General features: G+C 40.5%; 2 protein-coding genes across 2 annotated transcripts; both read right to left on the reverse strand.

Moving 5' to 3' along the window:
* Positions 1–7,704: 7,704 nt before the first annotated feature.
* Positions 7,705–8,613, reverse strand: LOC129728214 (uncharacterized). The gene has a single exon (XM_055686633.1). The coding sequence runs from the start codon at positions 8,611–8,613 to the stop codon at positions 7,705–7,707; it is 909 nt and encodes a 302-aa protein (XP_055542608.1).
* A 162-nt stretch (positions 8,614–8,775) lies between these two features.
* Positions 8,776–11,914, reverse strand: LOC129728216 (uncharacterized). The gene is made up of 4 exons (XM_055686634.1): positions 10,715–11,914; positions 9,422–10,672; positions 9,038–9,294; positions 8,776–8,947 (listed from the first exon to the last, which is right to left on the reverse strand). Exons 1-4 carry the CDS (start codon positions 11,912–11,914, stop codon positions 8,776–8,778), a joined length of 2,880 nt encoding a protein of 959 aa, XP_055542609.1.
* Between the last annotated feature and the right edge of the window lie 10,814 nt (positions 11,915–22,728).

A 22,728-nucleotide genomic window follows, 5' to 3' on the forward strand; every position in this document is an offset into this window, starting at 1 on the left:
GTTTATCACAAATTATAAAATATACGCGTAAATTTTTGATTGGAAAGCTTATAGAATTGACATCATTATATCAGTCTATCAGGTACTTACCACAACATTCCGCATTGTATATGTAATACAACCTTAGCAAAAATTATCATCGGATCATTAAGAAATCTTAATTAATTATCTATCATAACAAACCTTTCAACAACCGTAGAGTAAATCGATTTCAGGTTTTCATGCTCAAACCAAATTTCGCATTAATCCTCTTACAGAATTTTCCGTTATTATCAAATATCATCTGGATTACGGTTTCACTAGACGTCCGTACATCATCCCTCAGAAAAAAAGAGAGACAACTCATTAATCCTGTTTATAATAATATGTCAGAATCAGCGTAGGATTACAGTCGCTTAGCATTCATTTAACCAGTCGAACCTGCAGCGCATTACCAGGTTTGATTTTTCCTCGCACTCACACTTTCCGCATCGATCAAACGTTGCAATTACCCGAGGTGCATTTGTTTGTGCCTGTGTGGGCGAAGGGGTGTGTGTGTTGTTTTAACTTATGGAAAGGCGAGTTCGGTCGATTTTTTTTTTATCATTTCATCATCATCATCCACCGACACTTTTCCCACTTTAGATTACCACCCCTCGGACCGCCCAGCAGTCCACAAATTGGTGGCATGCTATCGGATAACAATTGCAGCCGGAAACAAAACTATCTACCACTAAATTTGGCCTGTATTGACCGGCCCATCCCGCCCTGCTGGCGCATACAAAGCAACAATGCAGCTCAATGTGTGGTGAAATTGCTCGCTGGACGCCACAGATATCACTGTTTGGCTTGTTATCGTTTTCCATACACCCTCACCGTCTGGTGCCTGCTGATTGTCAGTTTTTGATGTGCCTCGTTTTCCGCTTTGCCTCGCGCTTTTCACATCGAAAAATAAGCGAGTGCATGGAACGATCGGAGTTTTTTTTTGATATTCACAATTATCCTACCACCTCCTGGGAGAACGACCGAATTCGCGAATGGAGCGAGAGCTGCAAAAGATTGTGATAATGTTTATTGAAGTGTAATTAATGTGATCCGTTTTGTGTCGGTAAATTAGTGGGAGTTTTGTTTTGAAATTAATCGCACTTTTTGTTCTGCGGTTGGGAAAATTTTGTTTCCAACAGGGGAAGCAATTTACAGTTACCAGTTTACGTTTTGGAATCGATGATATGAGCATAATTCTCAGTTCACTGATAGCGTTTACAGCAAACGCAAATCATAAAGTTAGAAATTCCATTCGTTGCTAATGATGGTAATTTTCTACCGATGCAAATGACGGAACATAATTGCTTTCCAGACAGTATTTCAAAGCCGTGGAACAGGAAATGCTTGGAAATATCCCATGTGAATACTGGCGTACAACGTTTATCGCAAATCATTATTCTGTCTCTCTCTCTTTCTCGTTTTCTCTCGGAACCATTTATCGGAAACTCCAACAAAAAATAATCATTTGACCTGGAATTCACTCATCGTATAGAGCGTATTCCTACATCAACTGTACCCACAGCTCATGAATTCCAGTAAATTGAGTAAATCAACAACCTCATCAAATCAGTGTCGAATCAGAAGCGCTTACAGACCATGAATGTCAAAAACCCAACCAAGGGTGCCAGGAATAATAATCAAACGTTAAATAAATTTGAATGGTACACACAAAAATAATATATTAGCTTCGACTTTATTTAGTTTGCATGCGCTCGCTGCCATGCCTTCCGCCCAATCTACAGTCACGGCGGCAAGGACAAGTTGCTTCCTCGCGTTTTCGCGACAATTTTTCTCTTCTGATTTTCGCTCTCCCTCTATCCAGGCACCGGGCGGGCTTCTCTGCTGCAACTCGCAACGTAGCGCAGTGGTTTGCAGTTTGACTTATCCTGCGATCCTTCCTTTCGAGGTTGGCCCGAGATAACTCGGTGCTGGGGTGAAAAATAAATGTTTCCCGATTCAAGACACGTCTTCCCTAATCCGTCGTTAACGAGGCACGATTATAAGATGATGTGTCTTGCTCGCTGTGGTGGCCTGGTGCCTGCCCGATGCACGTCGTCACCGTGCCGGTGTGTATCTTCGGTTGTGGTTTTTCGCACCACCACCACCAGGAGGAATAACTGTGGGGCTGCACATTCTCGAACGAGTGTACTCCTGCGGCGACGCGCCAAGATAGACTTCGAACGAATAACAACAGTTTAGTGTAAATGGAAGTTAGTTGCCGTGGTAGAACGTGCTGCCCACTGGGGTAGGTTTTGTGAGGTTGTCGTGCAAAAATTGACTCTGCCTTGTGCTGAGTTGATTTACGTGTGGTAACTAAATCACGGTAGCTTGTTGAGTCTATTACTAGGTACTGAAAATTATTGGGGATTAACTTAATTTTGAATATGAATACGAGATTTAATATGGGTATTTGATACGCTATAAATTCGTCGTTAGAGTTGATTCATGCAACAAATTAGGGTCTCTGAACATCAACTTTCTTCCAAATTTATCATATTCTTTACATTTATTATATTTTACAATAATTCTATTATATTTAACAATTGAAATAAAATATTTCTCTAATAACATGAAAATTCTAATCAAGGAAACATGATTACATACGAAAATTTACATTTCACTATTAAAATAATGCCGCCACGCCTCAAGGTCTAAATCGTGATATTGATTGCACGGCACTGGCAGATTGTGCGATCCAGACTTCAAGAAGGCCAGCGGAGCCTGATAAAAATCTCCCCGCTGATCAAGGTTGACGCAAATCACATTAGCCAGAGAGATCTGTTGGATTTGTCATAATTGCTGGGAGGTGACGGATCTTCTAACAAAATCGGGGGTTAAAAACTGGTCGAATTTCGCCAACAAAAGGTTCAAATGCGGTTCTGGTCGATCAACATCTTGTAATATGGTTGCGGAAATTGTCCTTGGACTAGCCAGTTCGTTGCCGTTAACAGAACATCATCCTCGTATGCTGGGGAAAGTATTTTTTCGAATGGTTGACCTGCAGCTCCCCAGGAATTTCGCTCCGGGTGAAGGTTATTGCGGTACCATCAATGGAACGGTAGCGCGAATGGGGATTACATTCAACCGCCGGAATGCATCGTTTTTGAGGATGCTTGATCGTTGATTCGAATCTATCTGGCTGACGGTCTACAAGTGACATGTTGGTCATTTCAGCATATTGTTCGCTAGTAAACCCAGTTTTATACAGGTGACCATCATGTACAGCTTTCAAAGCAACTTGTTCAAAATCCTCACTTTGGATGGAGCGTACGCAACTCACGCAAGCCGTTTTAAATGCCGTTAAACACTGTTGACTGTTGTTTCTATTGGCCTCTGTAAGGCACCTTTCGGCTGAAACACATTCTTCATTTTTTCCGCAATCACTAAAACTTAAGCTGAGTTCGGTTGATGCCTAGGCACACATCGGCATAAAAAATAACCGAGAGTAGTACAGAGGTTTACTAGTACTAGTTTAATGGCCATGTTTATGTTCCTACTTTAGACGAATTGACGAATGGTAAAAAACTGAGAGTAAAAAATACTGCGGTACGAACCAACCTCAGCCTTGAAACCGGTTACGTAATGATATTCACGTGGAAAAACTTTGTCCTATTATCAGGTGTCCTACAATTCAATATCTAATCTGTACCTATAAAAATGCAGTCCGGTCTATCTGACTGATCCATATAGGCTCGGCAACTACCGAACCGATCGACGTGAAAATTTGTATGTAGAGGTTTTAGAGGCCGAGAAAGGTTCCTATGATAGTTAGAAACCCCTCCCTCTTCTGGAAGAAAGGGGTCCCATACAAATGAAACACAAATTTCTGCACATCTCAAAAACTAACCAAGCAAATCCCGATCAGTCAAAAATATTAGGATTCTAATAAATCTTGACATTTTGTTACGAACTTTTTGTATCAATTTTTGTTCTAAGCTTGGTCTCGTTAACAGGTAAAATATCAAAATTCCTATTAAAATTACTTACTAATTAATACAAATTATAGCAAGTTTTGTAAGGTTTTTGGCAGAAAAAGATCAGAATTAGTTATAATGTACAATATTTTGTCAATTGAATAACAATTTATGCTATGAATACGCTGTTAAAAAACACACTTTTGAATATTCAAGTGTACGATAACAGAATGTGATATAATTATGCACTTTTTACCATTCTGGCATATCAAGAATATTACAGGTTTTGTTGTTTCTATCAAGTTCAGAAATATTTGTGTTAGCCGTTTGTTATAATCGTTTGATCGGGATGGAATCAAATTTGGCATGTGGATGTTTTTAGGAGTAACAAATATGTCCATATTGGTTCGACACCCCTTCTTCTGGAAGGGAGGGGTTTCATACAAATGAAACACAAATTTCTGCACATCTCGAGAACTAAACAAGTAAATAGAACCAAATCTGGTAGGTGGATGTTTCTAGAGGTAACCAATATATCCATAATGGTTTGACACCCCTTCCTCTTCTGCAAGAAAGGGGTCCCATGCAAATGAAACACGAATTTCGCACAGCTCGAGAACCAATCAACCAAATACAACCAAATTTGGCAAGTGAATGTTTTTAGGTGTAACAAACATGTCCATAATGTTTCGATACCCTTCCTTTTTCTGGCATATCTCCAAATACCACTTCGAAATCTAAGATGGCGTCTTCCGGTTTCTAAAAAACAGCGGCAAAAGACCTAATACCACCCAATATGGGTATTTCCGAAATTGTTATGATGCACTGAAGCCACAAATCGACCTCAGACAACATGTTGAATTGTAAGATGGCGACTTCCGGTGTCTGGAAAACATCCGAAAATGGCAAAATATTTGTCAATATGAGTGTTTCTTTAACCAGAATGACGCTCAGAGGCCAAAAACTGTCTCCTAATGCCGTTTTGAAATCCAAGATGGCAACTTCCGGTTTCTGAAAAACAGCGGCAAATGGCCAAATACCACCATATAATTAAATAATTTTCGTATCTCGATGCTTTCTTGACGAATTTCCGGGGTCCGTAGTACATTGATACATTGATTGAAAATTCGTCAAGGAAGCATCGAGATACGAATTATTTAATTATGAGTGTTGTTTTTGGCAGTTTTTTTTCCTGTTGGGTGCATACACATGTATTCCATTGCGGCCAGTTAGTAGCCTTGTGCAGTATCTGAGGCCCTAAATATTGTAAATGTACTGGTGAGAGCAGAAAACATAACGAGTGGTAGTGTAGTTTCATATATACAGTGTACGAGGCACCCGACTGGATGGTAGTTGCGACGTCACAAACATAATTTTTATTCGACAAGTTCGTGATGCAACGTCATCACTTTCCATATCCGGAATTCAAGAAATTGATGTCTGACTAAGCTCGGTGTGGTAACCGGATTTCCAACAATCAGTATACAGTCAACTCTCCTTCACTCGATGTTATGTATCTCGATAATCTTCTTATCTCAATGAATATCCAAGGTATTTGGGCCACTTTACTCATGTTTTTTTCTAAAATTTACCTCTCTAACTCTATACCCTCGCTAGCTCGATGATCTCTGTCACTTCGAAATCGAATTAGGGAGAGTTAACTGTAATACCATGGATGTTTACTTGTATGAGTGATACAAGCGATTTCACAAATTTTTTACTCATATTTGAATACTTCAATAAAAAGGGAACAAATACTGTTTCATTGCATCATTGTTTACTTTTAAGAATGTTTAGCAATGTCATTCAGCTAATGGTGGACCTTCTCCGTACTAATAAATGAAGTACAGTAATTCAAGATTGCTCTTTTACATATCCGAAATCCTAAACACATCCATTCCTCTTTTCAGAAGTTATTTTTATGACAGACTGCTTGTGCAGAGTGGTGTTTTTTATTTCCGAAAATCCTTCTTCCACAAAAATGGTTGCATCTCGATGGTCCCTTGATGGATTTTTAACCTTTGGATACCAATGGACTCGGAATAAACTTTAGTTTATTGGCAACATATAAACCTACAAGAAACTAGCTGTCATAAAAAATTCCTAAGCGTTGCAAAAATGAACATCTTGACACACACTCCTAAAATCCGGAACATTTCCGGTATCCATTGGCCTTATCAAGCCCTCACATGATCACTGGACCGATAGTTTTCTAGTAAAATGAAACCTGTTTCGTTAAAATTGATTCATTTTTCGCGAAGTTCTGACCATTTGAAAATTGACAAAATTTTGCCTGTCTCAATCATTTTGTCTACCCTCTGTATCATTTTTATTACTCTCCAATAAATCACGCAAAGCATTTCGTCTTCATCGCGTTTAAGCTTTTCTAAAGCGAACCTTTTTTTGTATGGATTAAGCACTGCTACCGAAAATGTTGATCCAGGCTGTCTGCTATATGCCGCACACGTATTACAGTAATCGCCCGATTATATCTGTACCCGATTTTATCTGCCCCCGATTTTATCACATTTTTCACCCGATTTTATCATCATAAAACATTTCATTAAAAAAATGAGTGATGAACTGATTCTCTATTACGCTTCAATATTTAAGATATTTTTCATAATTCTGTGTATCATTCTGGATGCAGTTTACATTAAAAATTCAACCGATGCACAATGTTACATTTTGCTGTTATCGTGCGAATAATTGAATAGTGATACAAATGTTCATTATAACCGTATAATATGTTCGGAGAAGTTTCAAAATATTTGAAAACGCATCTTTTGATGTAGAAAGCTGGGTGATCATTCCTCCTAAAAGTGAGATAGAATATTTACTTTTTCATTAGATAAAGATAGACGCTTGGTGTCTTAGGCAAGGTATTAGGTGATCTCAAAACAAGAAACTTTACAGAAGACATCATGTTTCTATCTCTTACATATTGCAAGCAACATAAAGTTTTCTATGAGAAGGCATTGTCGAGTGCACAGCGAGCAGTAGCAGAATTTCCCACCGGAGGACGATTTGGACGGCGCACGGGCAGGTAAGTATCACTCACCGATTTACTTTCAGGCAAGGTAGCGTACGGATATTTTCAGGTAAGTATACTCGCGGTTACGTTTAACACTATTTTAATTTTCTAGTATATAATTTTAATGTTAATTTCACTCCACTTTGTGCAGATTTCTTCTCTATGATGATGATGGTTGATGATTGTTGATGACGTCGCAGTTGACAGCAAAAAAGAGAGTGTCTCCTGTCACACTTCGGCTTTTATAGGGGAGTCGACGGAAGACGATGTTACGCCATGCTACCAATCGAAAGTTCACGTTTGGCTCATTATCGTTGTTGATCATCGAGGGGTAGTTCATACTATATTAGCTTCTATCATTGACGCACAGATGGCAAGTTGTTTCTCTTTCGTGGTAACGAACATTCTGGCCCCTTCAGGAACATTGTTTCTGACATTCCAATTGATCGACCGAAGCTGAACTTTTTCTCGCTGATGCTTGTCATTCACACTGTCACTTCTCGATCGATGAAATTTAGCTGGATGAGTGTTTTGATTGCCGATGAAATTGCAGCGTCGAATTATGGGTGGGTTTTACTGAATAAATTTAGATTTCAGGATGCGGTAATGAACACAATTTTGAGCAGGCTTCAAGGCGATTCGTTGTTGGTGGTACTGATTGGCGGTGTTCACTCCTCTGCAGCTGATGGTAACGGTAAGAGGCAAATTTTGGAAACCGAATAAACATAGCGATTATTTTGTGTTTGGACCGTCACAACTCGAACGATGCCGTCTGGGCCAGGATGAACTTGAAAGATTCGTGCCATTGGCCATTGGATCGGTGCGATGTTGTTGTTGCGAAGGATCACCAGTTGGCCGGTCTGTAGTTGAATGGGTGGATTGCACCATTTGGTACGTGGCTGCAATGTAGAAAGATATTCCAAGTGCCATCTTTTCCACAAATTCTGGAACAGTTTTTGAACAAGGTGCCATTGGCGGAGTCGGTTTGATGAAATTTTGGAGAGGTCGGAATCTGGAACACTTGAGGCAGGATCCCGTCAAAAAGTGACCTGGAGTTAGCGGTTCGAAGTCGGTAGGATCGTCACTCAGTGGTGCAATCGGTCGGGAATTCAGGCAGGATTCTATTTGGCACAGTAGCGTGGTCATATCGTCGTAGGCAAGGGTACGCGTTCCGAGGACACGGACAAAGTGTTTTTGAGCTGATTTGATCGCAGCCTCCCAAAGGCCACCGAAATGAGATGCTCTCGGTGGGTTGAAGTGCCAGCGAATCCCATGTTGGTTGCATTCGGCTGCGATTGCATCGTGATGGGTTTTACTGCTGACTAGATCCCGTAATTCGTTGTTCGCTCCAACAAAATTGCGACCGTTGTCGCTGTGCAGATCGGAACAAAGTCCACGACGAGAGACGAACCGACGGAGTGCTTGAATAAATTTCGGAGTGCTGAGATCAGCAACTAGTTCCAAATGGACGGCTTTCGTGGAAAAGCATACAAAAACACCAACGTAGGCCTTTCCTGGTGCAGCACGGCGGTGAGTGGGCTTAAGCAGAATTGGTCCCCAGTAGTCGATCCCTGTTACAGCGGAGGGTCGAGTCGCGATGGTTCTCGAAGAAGGAAGTCCAGTCATGAATTGTTCCAGCATTCTTGGTCGCGCTCCAGTACCGTTGTCGGAGTAGGGTTAGAAGCAGTTGAGGTGCTGCGTGAAGGTGGAGTTTATGGTAACTCTGGATTAGAAGCGTCGAGAGTCTGTGTGAAGCGGGTAGGAGAATTTGATGCTTGCTATCATACGGTTGATTCGAGGTTTCTAGTCTGCCACCGATTGGAACCATTTGAGGCGGGATTTAGATGACACGGGTTTCGATTGTTGAAGTTGTTTCCAATCTTCGTTAAACGCCTGTTGTTGCACCAATTTGATTAGCAGATTTTCCGCTCCAATTAACTCTTCCCTACTTTGTAGGATAGTTTTCGGGCGCTCACTGGACGGTATTCGTCAATTTTTGAAGAAACGACAACAAAAAGCGGTGACACAGATGAGACGTTGATAGCTGGAGAATTTTCCGACTAGCCGGTCGACGAAAGATGGTTCAGTTGGAAACGATGGGACAGCTATGGTTGTTAGACGAGCTTCTTCCAATGCTCCAGGCGGTTGATCGGATGCATTCGTAGAGATTGGCCAATTTGCTTGGGGTTGTCGAAGCCATTCAGGTCCTTGCCACCAGAGATCGAAGTCGATGATAGTGTCGGCTGAGATTCCACGAGAAATGCAATCCGCTGGGTTTACCATTCCAGCGATATGATTCCACGAGCAGTTCTGGGTGGCGAGCTGAATTTTGGAAGTTTTTGACAACAAAAGTGTTCCAAACAGACGGTGATGCCCGAAGCCAGCACAGTACGACGGTGCTGTCGACCCCACAGTAGCATTTTGCGTCGAGCTGTAGCGATGATTTTACCTTCTCGTAAAGTTTCGCTGCCAATAGGGCCCTACACAGTTCAAGTCGAGGAATTGACTTCCGCTTGAGAGGAGCTACCCTTGATTTTGCAGTGAGTAGGGCAACTTTGACTCTCCCAGATGCATTGGTTGATCTGATGTAGGTGCAGGCTCCATACGCAAGCTGCGAAGCGTCGGAGAAAATGTGGATTTGAATGGTTTCCGGATTCGCCAAAAGAATGCAGCGAGTTATGCGGAGTTCGTTGAGTCTGGGTAGCTGCGACTTGTAATCGATCCACCGGGTTTGATAGTCGATTGGCAATTCCTTGTCCCAACTCCAAGATGATCCGTCGTCGGTTTTTAGAGTCCACAAGTTTTGCATGAAGATTTTCGCGGATGTGACGACGGGTCCTACCAAGCCAAGCGGATCGTAGAGACGAGCAATCAACGAGAGTGTAATCCGTTTGGTGATAGGCTGGTTTTCTGTGTCGGGTGGGAAGTCGGTTTTGTAACGTAGACAATCTGTAGCTGGTTCCCAATGCAACCCAAGCGTTTTGATGACTTGGTCGCGGTCTAGGTCAAAGGAAGTGAGGAGAGCGCGGTTTTCCGGTGGAATCCCTTCAAGAACTGCCTCTTCGTTTGAAGCCCATTTGCGAAGCTGAAATCCGCCTTTTGCTAGGAGTGCGTCTAGTTGTTTGCGGAGTTCGATGACTTCTTTTATAGTTTCGCCACCGGAAAAGAGATCGTCGACGTAGACATCCTTCTTGAGTGCCCTCGCTGCCAGTGGAAATTGATGCCCTTCATCATCTGCGAGCTGAATTAGCACTCGAGTGACAAGGAACGGGGCACTGGCCGTACCGTACGTCACCGTTCTTAGTTCGTACGTTTCCATGGGATGGTCTGGTGATGGTTTCCAGACAATGAGCTGAAATCGACAGTCACGACGGTCAACAAGAACTTGGCGGTACATCATCTTTGCATCGGCAATTATCATGACTTGATGCATCCGAGATCGCATCGTGATCGATCGAATGTCCTCTTGCACGGTTGGTCCCACCATTAGGGCGTCGTTGAGCGAAGGTCCGTTGGGTGTTTTACTTGAAGCGTTGAAGACTACCCGTAATTTGGTGGTTGTGCTGTCCTGGCGAATCACAGCGTGATGAGGGAGGTAGTAGTGTTGAACTGCTGGGTTGTCATAGTCATGAATCCGCTCCATATGTCCGAGGTCGCGATACTCGTCGATGAAGGCTTTGTACTGCTGGTGAAGCTCGGGCTTGCGAAGTAGGCGATTTTGAAGCAAGTGAAACTAGCGAACAGCTATGCGTCGGTTGTCGGTGAGCTGACGTTGCACGTCCCCCTTGACTGGCAAGCGAACGATATATCGTTCCTCAGCGTTGCGAGTAACGGTGCGCTGAAAATGCTCCTCACATGCTGCTTCCTCAACGGAGTACGCTGTCGATGAGCTATCTTCTTCGATTGTCCAGAATTTTTCCATAAGTTGGTGAATATCGGAGATGGTAGCGACGTTAGAGACAAGCCCACAGTCATCGGTAGCGACGTTAGAGACAACAAGAGCGGTCCGTGGACTGATAGTGGACTTTCCAGACACGACCCAACCAAAGACAGAGTTGACCAGCACTGGAAGATTGTCGCCGAGCGGAATGCGACCAGGAACCTTGAACAGATCAAACAATATTTCGGCTCCGATGATAATATCCACGGGATTAGTGCTGTCGAACGACGGATCAGCTAACTGGATGCTGGGAGGCATGTTCCATGTCGAAGTGTCGACGGATGTGGCTGGCAAGTCGATTGTTAATTTGGGCAAAACAAGAAATTCGACGTTGGTGGAGTGCTCGCCAACTCGAGACTGAATCTTAGAGAAGAGTTTATGCTTGGCCTGAGTGGATGCTTGACCGATGCCCGTTATCGGTAGGTAGATCTTTTTTCGTTGAACCTTGATGCGCTGCGAGAACCGTTCGGTAATGAAGCAGCATTCACTTCCCGAGTCCAGGAGTGCGCGAGCGATGTGTTCGACCCCGTGGTCGTCGATGAGAATAATCACGGCTGTGGCAAGAAGGACCGTCTTCTGACAGTGTCCAGCGGACGCGCAACTGATCGACTCGACAACCGTTGCAGATGCAGAAGTGGTTGGAGGATCGCTAGAAGGACTGGAAGTGAGAGGTTTCGATGACTGTGGGCTCGAAGACTTGTATTTCGAGGAAGAGGAATCATTTGGACAGATCAGAGAATGATGACGTCCACGACACTTGCGGCAGTTGCTAGACGACGCACAATCCTTTGAGAGATGACCCTTTCGCGGACAATTCCGGCACAGTTGATGGCGACGGACTTCTTTCTCCTTTTCTTCTACCGAAAGCTTCGAAAAACTCCCACAAGTGTATAAAGGGTGATGATCGGAACAAATGACGCATTGCCGGACATTAGTTTGGTTGGCTCCGTGACTCGAAACGGAACGCTGAGCTGGTTTCTTCGGAATGATTGACGATGGCATTTCAATATGCTTTACCTGAATGGATTGCAATACACTCACGCGCCGTTGAATGAAAGCAGTCAGGTCGTTGAACGTGATCGCTGTCTTGGTCGAAGAATATTCCTCTCAATCTCGCCTTGTTGTCGGATCCAGTCGAGTACTGAGCATACGAATGAGCAAAATGTCCCAAAATTCCGTGCGTTCGCCCAGTTGATGCAGCACCTTGACATTTGCCTCGAATTTCTCTACCAGACTGTGTAGCTCCGTTGCCGATTCCTTTTTTAATGAAGTTGAGTCAAAGAGAGTGCCTACATAGGACTGCTTTAGATGACTAGTATTCTGGTAATGATCCATGAGAAGATTCCAAGCCACTGGATAGTTGGTTGCGCTTATTGGGATTGACTGAATTAGATGAAGAGCTGCATTTGACAACGATGAACGTAGGTAATAAAACTTTTGGATACTCGAGAGACTAGCCGATGAGTGGACCAGCGACACAAATAAATCGTGAAAATTCATCCAGTTCTCTATATTGCCATCGAAAATGGGGAGCTTAACATCGGGCAAACGCACTTACGATACCGACGGAAGGGATTGCGCCGTTGAATGAGTAGGAGAAGAAATAGGTGTAATAGGAGTTTTATTACGGGCCAGCAGGAAGCCCTGAACGGAGTAGTAGGCAGATTCAAGGGCTGTCCGATCTTTCAGATGTGCATCGATCGCAGTTTCATCAAGGGTCTCCAGTTTACTCTGGACCGTACTGTAGTCCGACCACAACTTGATCAGACTCTCCAACCTCACAGGTACCTCATCAGCATGCGTTTCCTCATCGTAGCTGCTGACGAATGATTTGATGTGATTGAGCGACGTCACCAGACTTTTGAGCCGCAGCTTCAGCGACTTAATACGGCGCTCGGTCGACATTGTAACAATTCTGTGAACAATGGACCAGCGTAGACACACAAAAATGAAAGTAAAGAATTTGGAAACTTAATCACCTGTTCGAGGCAATTGTTTTGCCTTATATTCAAATATAAGCAGGAAGAAATCCGTAGGCGATGCCAGTTGAATTGAATGGGGCAGTAAATTTGCCTTGAATCGATTGTTCCAGAAGCAGTAGAAAACGGCACAATGGCGTCCAAAGGCAGCAATGATGGCGTGCGGTAGAACAACTCCTTATTCCTTTCCAGCGGATGATATGGCGGAAACGTGATGACGACTCACTAGGCGCTGGACTACCGGAATAGCGGAGATTCGACGCTATCCGGTTCGAAGGACCAAAATGTCGAGTGCACAGCGAGCAGTAGCAGAATTTCCCACCGGAGGACGATTTGGATGGCGCACGGGCAGGTAAGTATCACTCACCGATTTACTTTCAGGCAAGGTAGCGTACGGATATTTCCAGGTAAGTATACTCGCGGTTACGTTTAACACTATTTTAATTTTCTAGTATATAATTTTAATGTTAATTTCACTCCACTTTGTGCAGATTTCTTCTCTATGATGATGATGGTTGATGATTGTTGATGACGTCGCAGTTGACAGCAAAAAAGAGAGTGTCTCCTGTCACACTTCGGCTTTTATAGGGGAGTCGACGGAAGACGATGTTACGCCATGCTACCAATCGAAAGTTCACGTTTGGCTCATTATCGTTGTTGATCATCGAGGGGTAGATCATACTATATTAGCTTCTATCATTGACGCACAGATGGCAAGTTGTTTCTCTTTCGTGGTAACGAACAGGCATTAAAAATCGTTATTTACATTTTAAGATTTTTCTGGTTGCAATATGTGAGAGATATCAGCATGCTGTCTTCGGCAAAGTTAAGTGTTGTGAGAACATCTAATATTTTGCTTTTAGTACTGCGCTACAAAAAAGGAAACAATTCATTTTACCAATTCAAACAAAAACATGAACGAATAAAAAACTTAATTGTAATCTATTTGCAACTTTACATCGATTTTTGAAGGTTTTTTATGTTTGTTCAGAAAAGTTTTAGGCAACTGAATTATCTATCTAAAAAATGTTTTCAAAAAATAGTGATGATCAATTTTTATAGTCACTTTTGGTTTTTGAAATTTTTTTTCAGTACAGGATCTCAAATTGAATTTTTTAAATGTTTTTTATAAAAGCTCAGACAGTTTTCTCAAATTCATCCCTTGACAACTTTTCTATATCTTTTGTCATTATTTGTATTTCGATTTATGAAAAAACAACTGCAGTTTTTTTCATATGTTTGTACAGATAAATTTTCCAAAAAAAAAAAATTAAAATCGCTGATTTTACGTATTTAGTTATTGATTTAACATCTTCAATAAAAAAAAAATTAAAAATTTCCCGATTTTATCACTTTCCATATTTTATCATGCCAAAAATGATCAGGGTGAGATATAATCGAGTGATCACTGTATTAGCAATACAACTGTTGAGAGTGAATGATATGCTTATTATCAATTTGTGCTTGTGTGTATGCTTTTACTTCACCTATTACGCTAACTGCTCTACTATATCAAGCCTCGTTCCTCCTGCCAAACATTACCAATTTTAATTCTCTGGAGAAGTGTTCTTCTGCCCAGTAGTGTTTCTGATTATAGCTTCGTTACACTCAAATACGTTGTTTGCAGCTAGAAGTACTCAGTACAGTGGCAACAGGGCATGCACTCATACAGTGCCATGGTGAGTGGCTTACTTGAGAAAAGTTCGTTTTCTCTTTGCACCATCGTCGCTTCGGACCCGATCAGTTCAATAAGAGTGAAAGGCAGATTTCTGTTCATGGTAATCTTGTCACTCACATCATTCGCATCATTCACTTCATTCGCATCGTTTGTACCATTTGTACAATCCGCATCAGTCATATTCTTCGTGTCTTTTTTTTCTGGATTAACCGAAGCGATTAGCTTCACTTAGCGTACAGTGATAGTTTTGTGAAATGGTGGTTTTTAAAACAAAAAGAGTTTGTGATGAACCGCGGCGCGTTAAAAAAAATTGAAGGATGTTGTGGAGGAAAAGGCAGAACCCAAACTCATTTTAAATTTCAGAAACAATAATCATTTGACTCCAAGAAACATAATTATAAAACAATACATTGAAAAAATGCCATTTTTTCTTTTCAAACATCTCAATCAATGCGTGCGAACATTTAAACTTAATTCCTTAAACTATATCCCGCAAAAATAATTAAAATTAAAGTTTATTAAGTTTATTAAAGTTTATTAAAGTAAATTAAAATTAAAATTAAAAACAGCCGTAAATAGAGCTGTACATTTAACCACGACAACGAGAATCACTTCGCGACGCTATTCACGCTTTCCATGTCATCGGCCTTTGGGGCCATTCCTAAACCACGTGGTCATTTTTTAATCACGTTTTATACCCCCTGTACCCCCAGTGGTTTTTCGTGGTCTTTTGGTCAAACCCGACTTTAACCACATGATCTTTTCATTTGTCAAGTGTCAAAAGTGCACTTTTTCTCAATAATAGGTAAATTTTTACATTTTTGTTGTTAACCTTTCAGCACATTCGGAGACATCTGTTTAGAGTACTTTCTGATCAAACATAATAGAAACATGCCATCCCCCCAAAGCTAAAACTAGATAACTCGAAAATTGACGTTTCGAGAAAAACGAGTTTGAAAATTTTACCTATTTTGGTGATGACGATTCAAATGCCATTTTAAATGGCTCAGACTTCCTGAAACGCATCCGTATCATTTCAGGTCTGTTAAAGCAACGAAAAAATCTACATAAAGCCGAGTTATTCAGTTTTAGCACAAAACACACTTGTTTCACGTTGAGATATCTAGTTTTATAATTGACGAATAACACTTTTCTTGTAATCGTATTTGAACGAGTTTTGGATGTGTTACAGAGCTCGACGCGATAAATATGATGCCATACCTAACTCTAAACCGAGAAATAGTTCTAGAATTGAGGGGACGATGTTTGGTGGATAGTTTAAAAAAGCAGTTCTAATCAGATTGTTTCTGTTCGCAATATCGAAAAGAGTTGATTAATTGTTTCAGAGAAGACGACAAACCGGATGCAAGTGAAACTTTGGTCGTACCTAATTCCACACTAACAATGATTTTTGCGTCAGGCGTTTTAATAATTAATAATTTTTTGCCTAAAATGTATGTCGCCGTTGAAAATTTGCACTATTTTTCTGTCGTAATTCAATACTTTTCAAATTTTGTTGTTTTTAAATTTAATGTATTTGAATAATTTTTGTAGATAACTGGCCTGCGACCTTTTTTTCCAAATCGAATAAAAATAAATAAAGTAAAAGAAAATGCACACCTAAATAAGAAAAACGGAAGTTTATGAAAAGGAAAATGTTACTCTTTTTGATTTTCGTGAAAAATTGATTTATGATCTTATTCTGCAAATAAATATGCATTAATGCAAGAAAAATTAAAAGTTCAAGAAAACTGGTCTTTATTTATTGCACAAATTCTACATAACATTTTCGGTAATATCATTTTCTCTAAAACGAAAAAATGAATGATGATGTTTGTTTATTTTAAATTAACGTTTCAATCTCTTCAACGAATATAATAATTTCATCAACTGAAAGTGATTAAAAATACGCTAATTATTTGAGTATATTTGAAATTAGTTGTTAATTAGTGAGTCCATATTTCTAGTGATGTTCAGTTATCTACAACTGGTAGACTGGGGGTTTTCTTCAAGTATCTACAATTGTGTTTTTCATCATATTGAACGAATTTTCAATGTTATGTTTTTTATATTAATTTACAAAGTTTTTGAAAGTTGAATAAAATATAATTTTTTTTCTGCATTTTGAGCTGAAAATGATTCAAATAATAAAATAGCCTATTTAAGTAGCGATAATAAAGCGATTAAATGACGTGAGATGGGCAAAAATTGCGATTAAATTTCATGTTTTGCGATGCATTCTAACTCAAGAACACAACCAAGAAAAAAATTTACATCATCATCACAAGGTCCCTGAAAATTTTTGCTCTATCTTGCTTCCAACATCCAGATCCCATCTGTTGTTTTTAAGACTAATGCATTGTTTTTTTTACTCAGTCATTGAGTATAAAAATATACTTCCAGCATTAATCTCACAAATCTCGACACTTTGCAAAATAGAATTTTCACCCTTAGAAGTATATGCCACACTAAACAAAGCCTCTTTAAAACCGACGAAATATTTTTTTCATCTGTTCTGATAAATTTAAAATATGTATTTAGTATGGCTTCAAAAATTTGATTACATTAGCCAATTACTGACAAATCGCAATCTTTCTGTAACAATTATGAATTCCGGAGTGATTCGCGATAAGGGCGCAACTGGCAGAAGATAAACATTGGGGAATATCAGTTTGAAAATTTGCAAGTACATTTTCGAATCGTAATTTCAAAGGAAGTAACTAACATTAACACCAATACCAAAAAACGACGTAAAATAAACCTGTCTTATAGTTTCCTAACAATACTACATTGAATTTGTTTATCAATGGATAAAATCTGCGCTTTCCTTCTAACCCTTATCAAACAAGCCTCAAAGCATTCTGACAACGAGATTCGCCCACCTCTATATCGCCATAAAGCGTTGTGACAGCGAGATGCGCCCACCTTTTTTTCGCCTTGTTTTTATTTTTCCCTCAGTTGCGCCCTTCAAATGCGCCTGTATTTTGAAAACATAATGTTGATCCGCCCTTTACTGTCGCCTGTTTACGAAATATTTCACAAATAAGCCCGTTGATTCAAAACAATGAAAAGGGCCAATTTCCAAAGTATCTTTTGTTTTGGGTAAACTGTTTTGTCGCCCTTCACTAAAAACTTGATTTAAATAATTTTATTGATTAATACAAAAGAAAGGATTCTTGCCATAAATTTTGTAAGTCTCTTCGAAACCAATGGTGTAATAAAACGATTTGTTTACATTTTGTTAGATGAGCCCTAATCGCGAATCATTCCCGAATTATCAAGCCGTGTCAAATAAATTTATTGATTAAAAAAATGGAAATAAGTCAGGAAAAACACCACGTGGTCGTCCGATTTCATGAAAGCAAACAAACGCGCATTGTTTAAATCCGCATTAACGTTCGTCTGATCTACTTCTATTGTTAGCCACACAGCTTGTGTGCGACGCGTGTTATATTTTTGGTTCGATTTTGTGCTGTGAAACAATCGTCAGCAGGGAAGTAGCTGAAGCAAATTACACGCACCGCCGGGTGTCGGCACCACCGTTTGCAGCACGGAGCAGCAGCTGCTGGGACAATGGGCTTCAGATAAGCAGCAAAGGAGAGCGGCTTTAAAAGGTAGCTTGGTAGGTGTCGGTTGCATATTTCGGTTCGCGGTTTAGATTCTCTTGTTCAATATGGACGAAGAAGTAACCGACTCCTGCGATTCAGGATACGAAATTTTCATCGCACCGATACAGGCTGGTACAAGGTGCCGCGGTTCGGAAAAGCTGACCCACACGAACTGATCCATCGGACAAAGTTATACCTGGAAGAATGTCCGGGCCCCTGGGTTGTCTTCTCTAGTCTCAAAGTAAAGGCATGGAATATGCATTAATATTCAATAAAATTGCACAGTGAATCAACTGAATGGGGCTGAGAGTGACCGACCATTCCAATTGTACAAGTTTTAGTGACTCAATACTTTGAAGGGTCAATAACGACGCCGGCCACGTCCTTGCAATTAGGTGGGAAAAGAGGAGGAATGTTAGCGTGACCCTTGCAGTCTGAAGACCGTCATAATTTCTGCATCTCTATAAAGGCCACAAGAAGGAGGTTTTGTTAGTAGGGAAGGGTAAGTTGGATCAGGATTCACTTTGATAAGTGATGCGATCATATATATAATTGAAACCCGATTCTATCCGTTCAGAGGCTCAGAGCTAAAAATAGTTAGTGGAAAATTATAGTAACTTTCATTAAAAGACCAATTGAAGTGTACTAATCGGAACAACCACAACCTTATTGCATCTAAAAGTATTCTGCCACATATATTTACCTCGGACGAATGCATGTTTTAATATTTTGTTCTTTGATTGAATCAATAGGAAGGACAAAAATGCAGTGGTTTTCCCGCGTCTACTGCATTTTACTCAGTTGTACGTTTTTGGCCGTGTGACTCTTATGCGTTTAAGGGCAGTCTACCTAAAGCCTAAACAATAATTTTGGAGCCTTTTATTTTTAATCTACCTAACCCATTAACAACAACACTTTAGAGAAAAACTTACAAAACGTATGGCATCGGTAACACGGTTGGTAGTTACATGAGTAGAGTAGTGAGGGGCAAAAGTACGCACTTGATTGTTTTTGCAATCGTTTGATATTTCAATAAACTATCATGAAACTCGGTTTTGTTTCCAAGCGATACATGAACCTTTTGTCTTTAAAATGTATTACCACAGTTTTTCGAATTTTGTTTGTAGCATGAGAATTTCACTTTTTAGGAAAAATACTCAAATGCAAACTTTTACCCAGCATGCGGGGCAAAAGTTCGCACTGCATGAATAGTGTATTTATTACACTATCCTCAATAAAGTTAATTGTTTCTTGCTTGTTTTGCACAGATTCTTTTTAGCTGCGTTAGAGCGGTGCCTCGAAACAATTTTCTTATTTCTGGAAATCCGGTTTTCTGGAAATACGTTCCGAATCTTAGAAACTTTATGACTATTTGAACAGAATCTTACTTTTATTGGTTCAAAGGTCATAAAATTACATCCACAGGCTGGGTTTTTGGGTGTTTTGATGATATGTCCCGAAAATGGACCATCCGGAATATATTCCACTGGGGCTTCTAGAAACCCGAATATGACACCAGATGTCATACTTGATTCCAAAATAGCGACTTCCGGTTTCGCAAAACAACCATAAATGATTGAATACCCGATATGGGTATTTCTGGAATCGAATTGATGCTTCGAGGTCAAAAATCAATTTCAGACGCTATTTTTAAGTTAAAGCTGGAGGTTCGTTTGCGGTAAACAGTGAAAATTGATCAAATACCACCCCATATGAGTTATTTCGGATTCGGAATGCTGTTAAGAGACCTGAAAACGATTCCAGGCGCCATCTTGAATTTCAAGATGGTGACTTCCGGTTTCCGGAACACAACCCAAAATGGCCAAATACCGATGTGTGTATTTCACGGATCGGGATGATGCGCAGGCACCAGAAATCAACTTTAAACGCGATTTTAGAATTCAAGATGGAAGTTTTTCAAGAGAAACATCCAAATACCATCTCATATGAACACTTTTGGATTCGGACTGATGCCAAGAGACCTGAACACGACACTAGACGAACCGAAAGTCACCATCTGAATTTTAAAATGGCGTCTGAAGTCGATTTCCAGTCTCAAGGCATCATTTTGATTTCAGCAATACACATATTGGGGGGTACTCGACCATTTTGGGTTGTTTCCTAGAAACCGGAAATCGACATCTTCGAATCCAAAATGGCGTCTGGTGTCATTAAATAGTCTCAAAGCATCATCCCGATTCCGAAAATACCCATATTATCTTCCAGAAACCGGCAGTCGTCTCTGGACATGGACGCTCTGGGCATCATCTCGATTACGAAAATACACTTTTTGTAGGGTATTTGACCGTCTTGGGTTGTTTTCTAGAAACCGAAAGTTGACATCTTGAAATTCAAAATGGCGTCTTTGCCATTTTGCGAACTGTGGACATCACATCATCCCGGTTGCGAAAATAAATATTGGATGGTATTTGACCTTGTTTTTTCATTGTTTCTATGGCTTCTAGAAGCCCCAATCTATCGCGGACCATTTTGAAAGCATATCAACAAAACCATTAAAATAGTTGTAAGATTCTACCTATTATTTAAATCCAAAAAAATATTATATTCCTTAGTTTTGGAGCATATTCGCATATCACTGATTATTCTTGAGTAATTCCTGTAAAAAAACATTGTTATTAAACGCATTTTTTCATTACGGTTAATGGCACTTAGTGCGTACTTTTGCCCCACGCTCTATGCGTACTTTTGCCCCACAATGACTTCTCCAGCTGGTTTGAGCTTTATGACAAACTGCAAAATATTTTCGGCAAAACAAATTCGCACTTCAAACCACAATTATACGAAAGTTTTTTGGGTTCTGTTGATTTCGAGTTTCTGTAGTTTTCCAATAGGTCAATCATAGTTCCCAAAACTAAGAAAATTAGATCAAAACAGCTTAAAACACAATGTTTCTCATAGCTTTGCACCATTTAAACGGAATCTTATGTGTTTACATGTGTGATTACCTGACGTTATAATACTGCAAATTCATGCAATGTTGCCAGTTTATTTCGCTCTATGTTTCGAAAAGGCCAATGCGTACTTTTACCCCGTGTGTACTTTTGCCCCTCGCTACTCTAAAAGATTTCACGAGCTGTCGAGTCGATTCAAGATCTTCCACTACTTGAAGAATACAACCTTCTCGCGGGCTTGATATTCGGCGTCACGTTGCAAAACGATATCAATATTTGGTCCCTGAACGCCACGCATAGGGGTATATGAATGAAAAAGCTGACCAAAAGTAAAAGTCGCTCTTTTTTACATCATTTACATCAACAATGTTATTTTCGTATAATCAACCAGTTTAACTAGAGGAGATGCAAAGTAAGGTGACATCCATTAAATACGTCACGCAAATTTTGGTCAAAATTAACGGCACATCATGGCTCACAACCCATTCCGGTTCCCATATTTGGTGGCATTTGATCTAATTTCCATATTAGGAGCTACCATTTACTCAAAACTGAAAATCGTCATCGTAAATCGTAAATTTTGAAATGTTACCGGCTTCTAGCTATGGTTCTGCTTCCAGAAATGCCATTGTTGGGGGCGTTTTGGATTTTCACACTTACATTACCCTCCTCTCCAGAAACCGTTAACATCAAACTTCGATATTTGATCTCTGGACGTCATAACGATTCCGAAAATATCCATGTGGCATTTCTAAATGTGGCCGGGTACCGAATTCTGGGTTCTTGGCCGAAAAAAAAACAAATCAATTTTCGAACGAATCGCTCGATATTCCAATCTTCCCCCACGAGAACATTCTCTAGCGACGCCTACGTTCTCATCAAACCCTTTATGACCCAAATTTAACGGTTGCGCTGTTTGCCGAATTAAACGCTCACCCTTGGATATAAGAACAATAAAACTCGCCCGCGTCTAGGAAACGACATAGAAACGACGGCTAGCACACAATGCTCCACAAGGTCCAAATCCGCACCGTAATGATATTCAAACAATAATTAACACATTCAATTATATTCTTTGATGAATTGATAAGTGACCTGTTAATAGGGAGGATATTTATAAAAGCCCCAACTCGACGCCCGACGACGACATAATTAAGAGTACAAAGGAAGAAACCGGGCGTCCTTTCATGTGTGTGAATCTCCTACCACGTCGTTGTCGTCCGCACCATTGTCCTGCCCACAAAAGGAAAGCATTTTGCAGCCGGTTTCACCTGGCCGAATGCAGGTTACAAGGCAGAAGGGGTGAATCTTTGCGCCAATGAGGGTAGCGTTGGTATTTATATCCGTACATATATTATATATGCTAGAGTATCCACATGCGCTCGTATGTTTTAAGGGTTGTGAAGATGTCGGAAGCTGGTACCCCGGAGCGTATAGAACAGACGTCAGATTCATAAATGCACCATAGTTGGAGCTCTGGCAATCGGAAGCGGTCAAAGGAGGTGGGAAGGGCTTCAAAGGATAAACGTTTAACGTTTAATGCGGTGCGGTGGCGAAAAGGACCGAAGTGTGGGCTGGACTGTGCTTGATGGAAGAAGAATGAGCCGGTCGCTTTTTTAACCTGAAAGAGTTACTAATT

The sequence above is a fragment of the Wyeomyia smithii genome, chromosome 3 (genome assembly GCF_029784165.1).
Source record: "Wyeomyia smithii strain HCP4-BCI-WySm-NY-G18 chromosome 3, ASM2978416v1, whole genome shotgun sequence".
NCBI lineage: Eukaryota > Metazoa > Arthropoda > Insecta > Diptera > Culicidae > Wyeomyia > Wyeomyia smithii.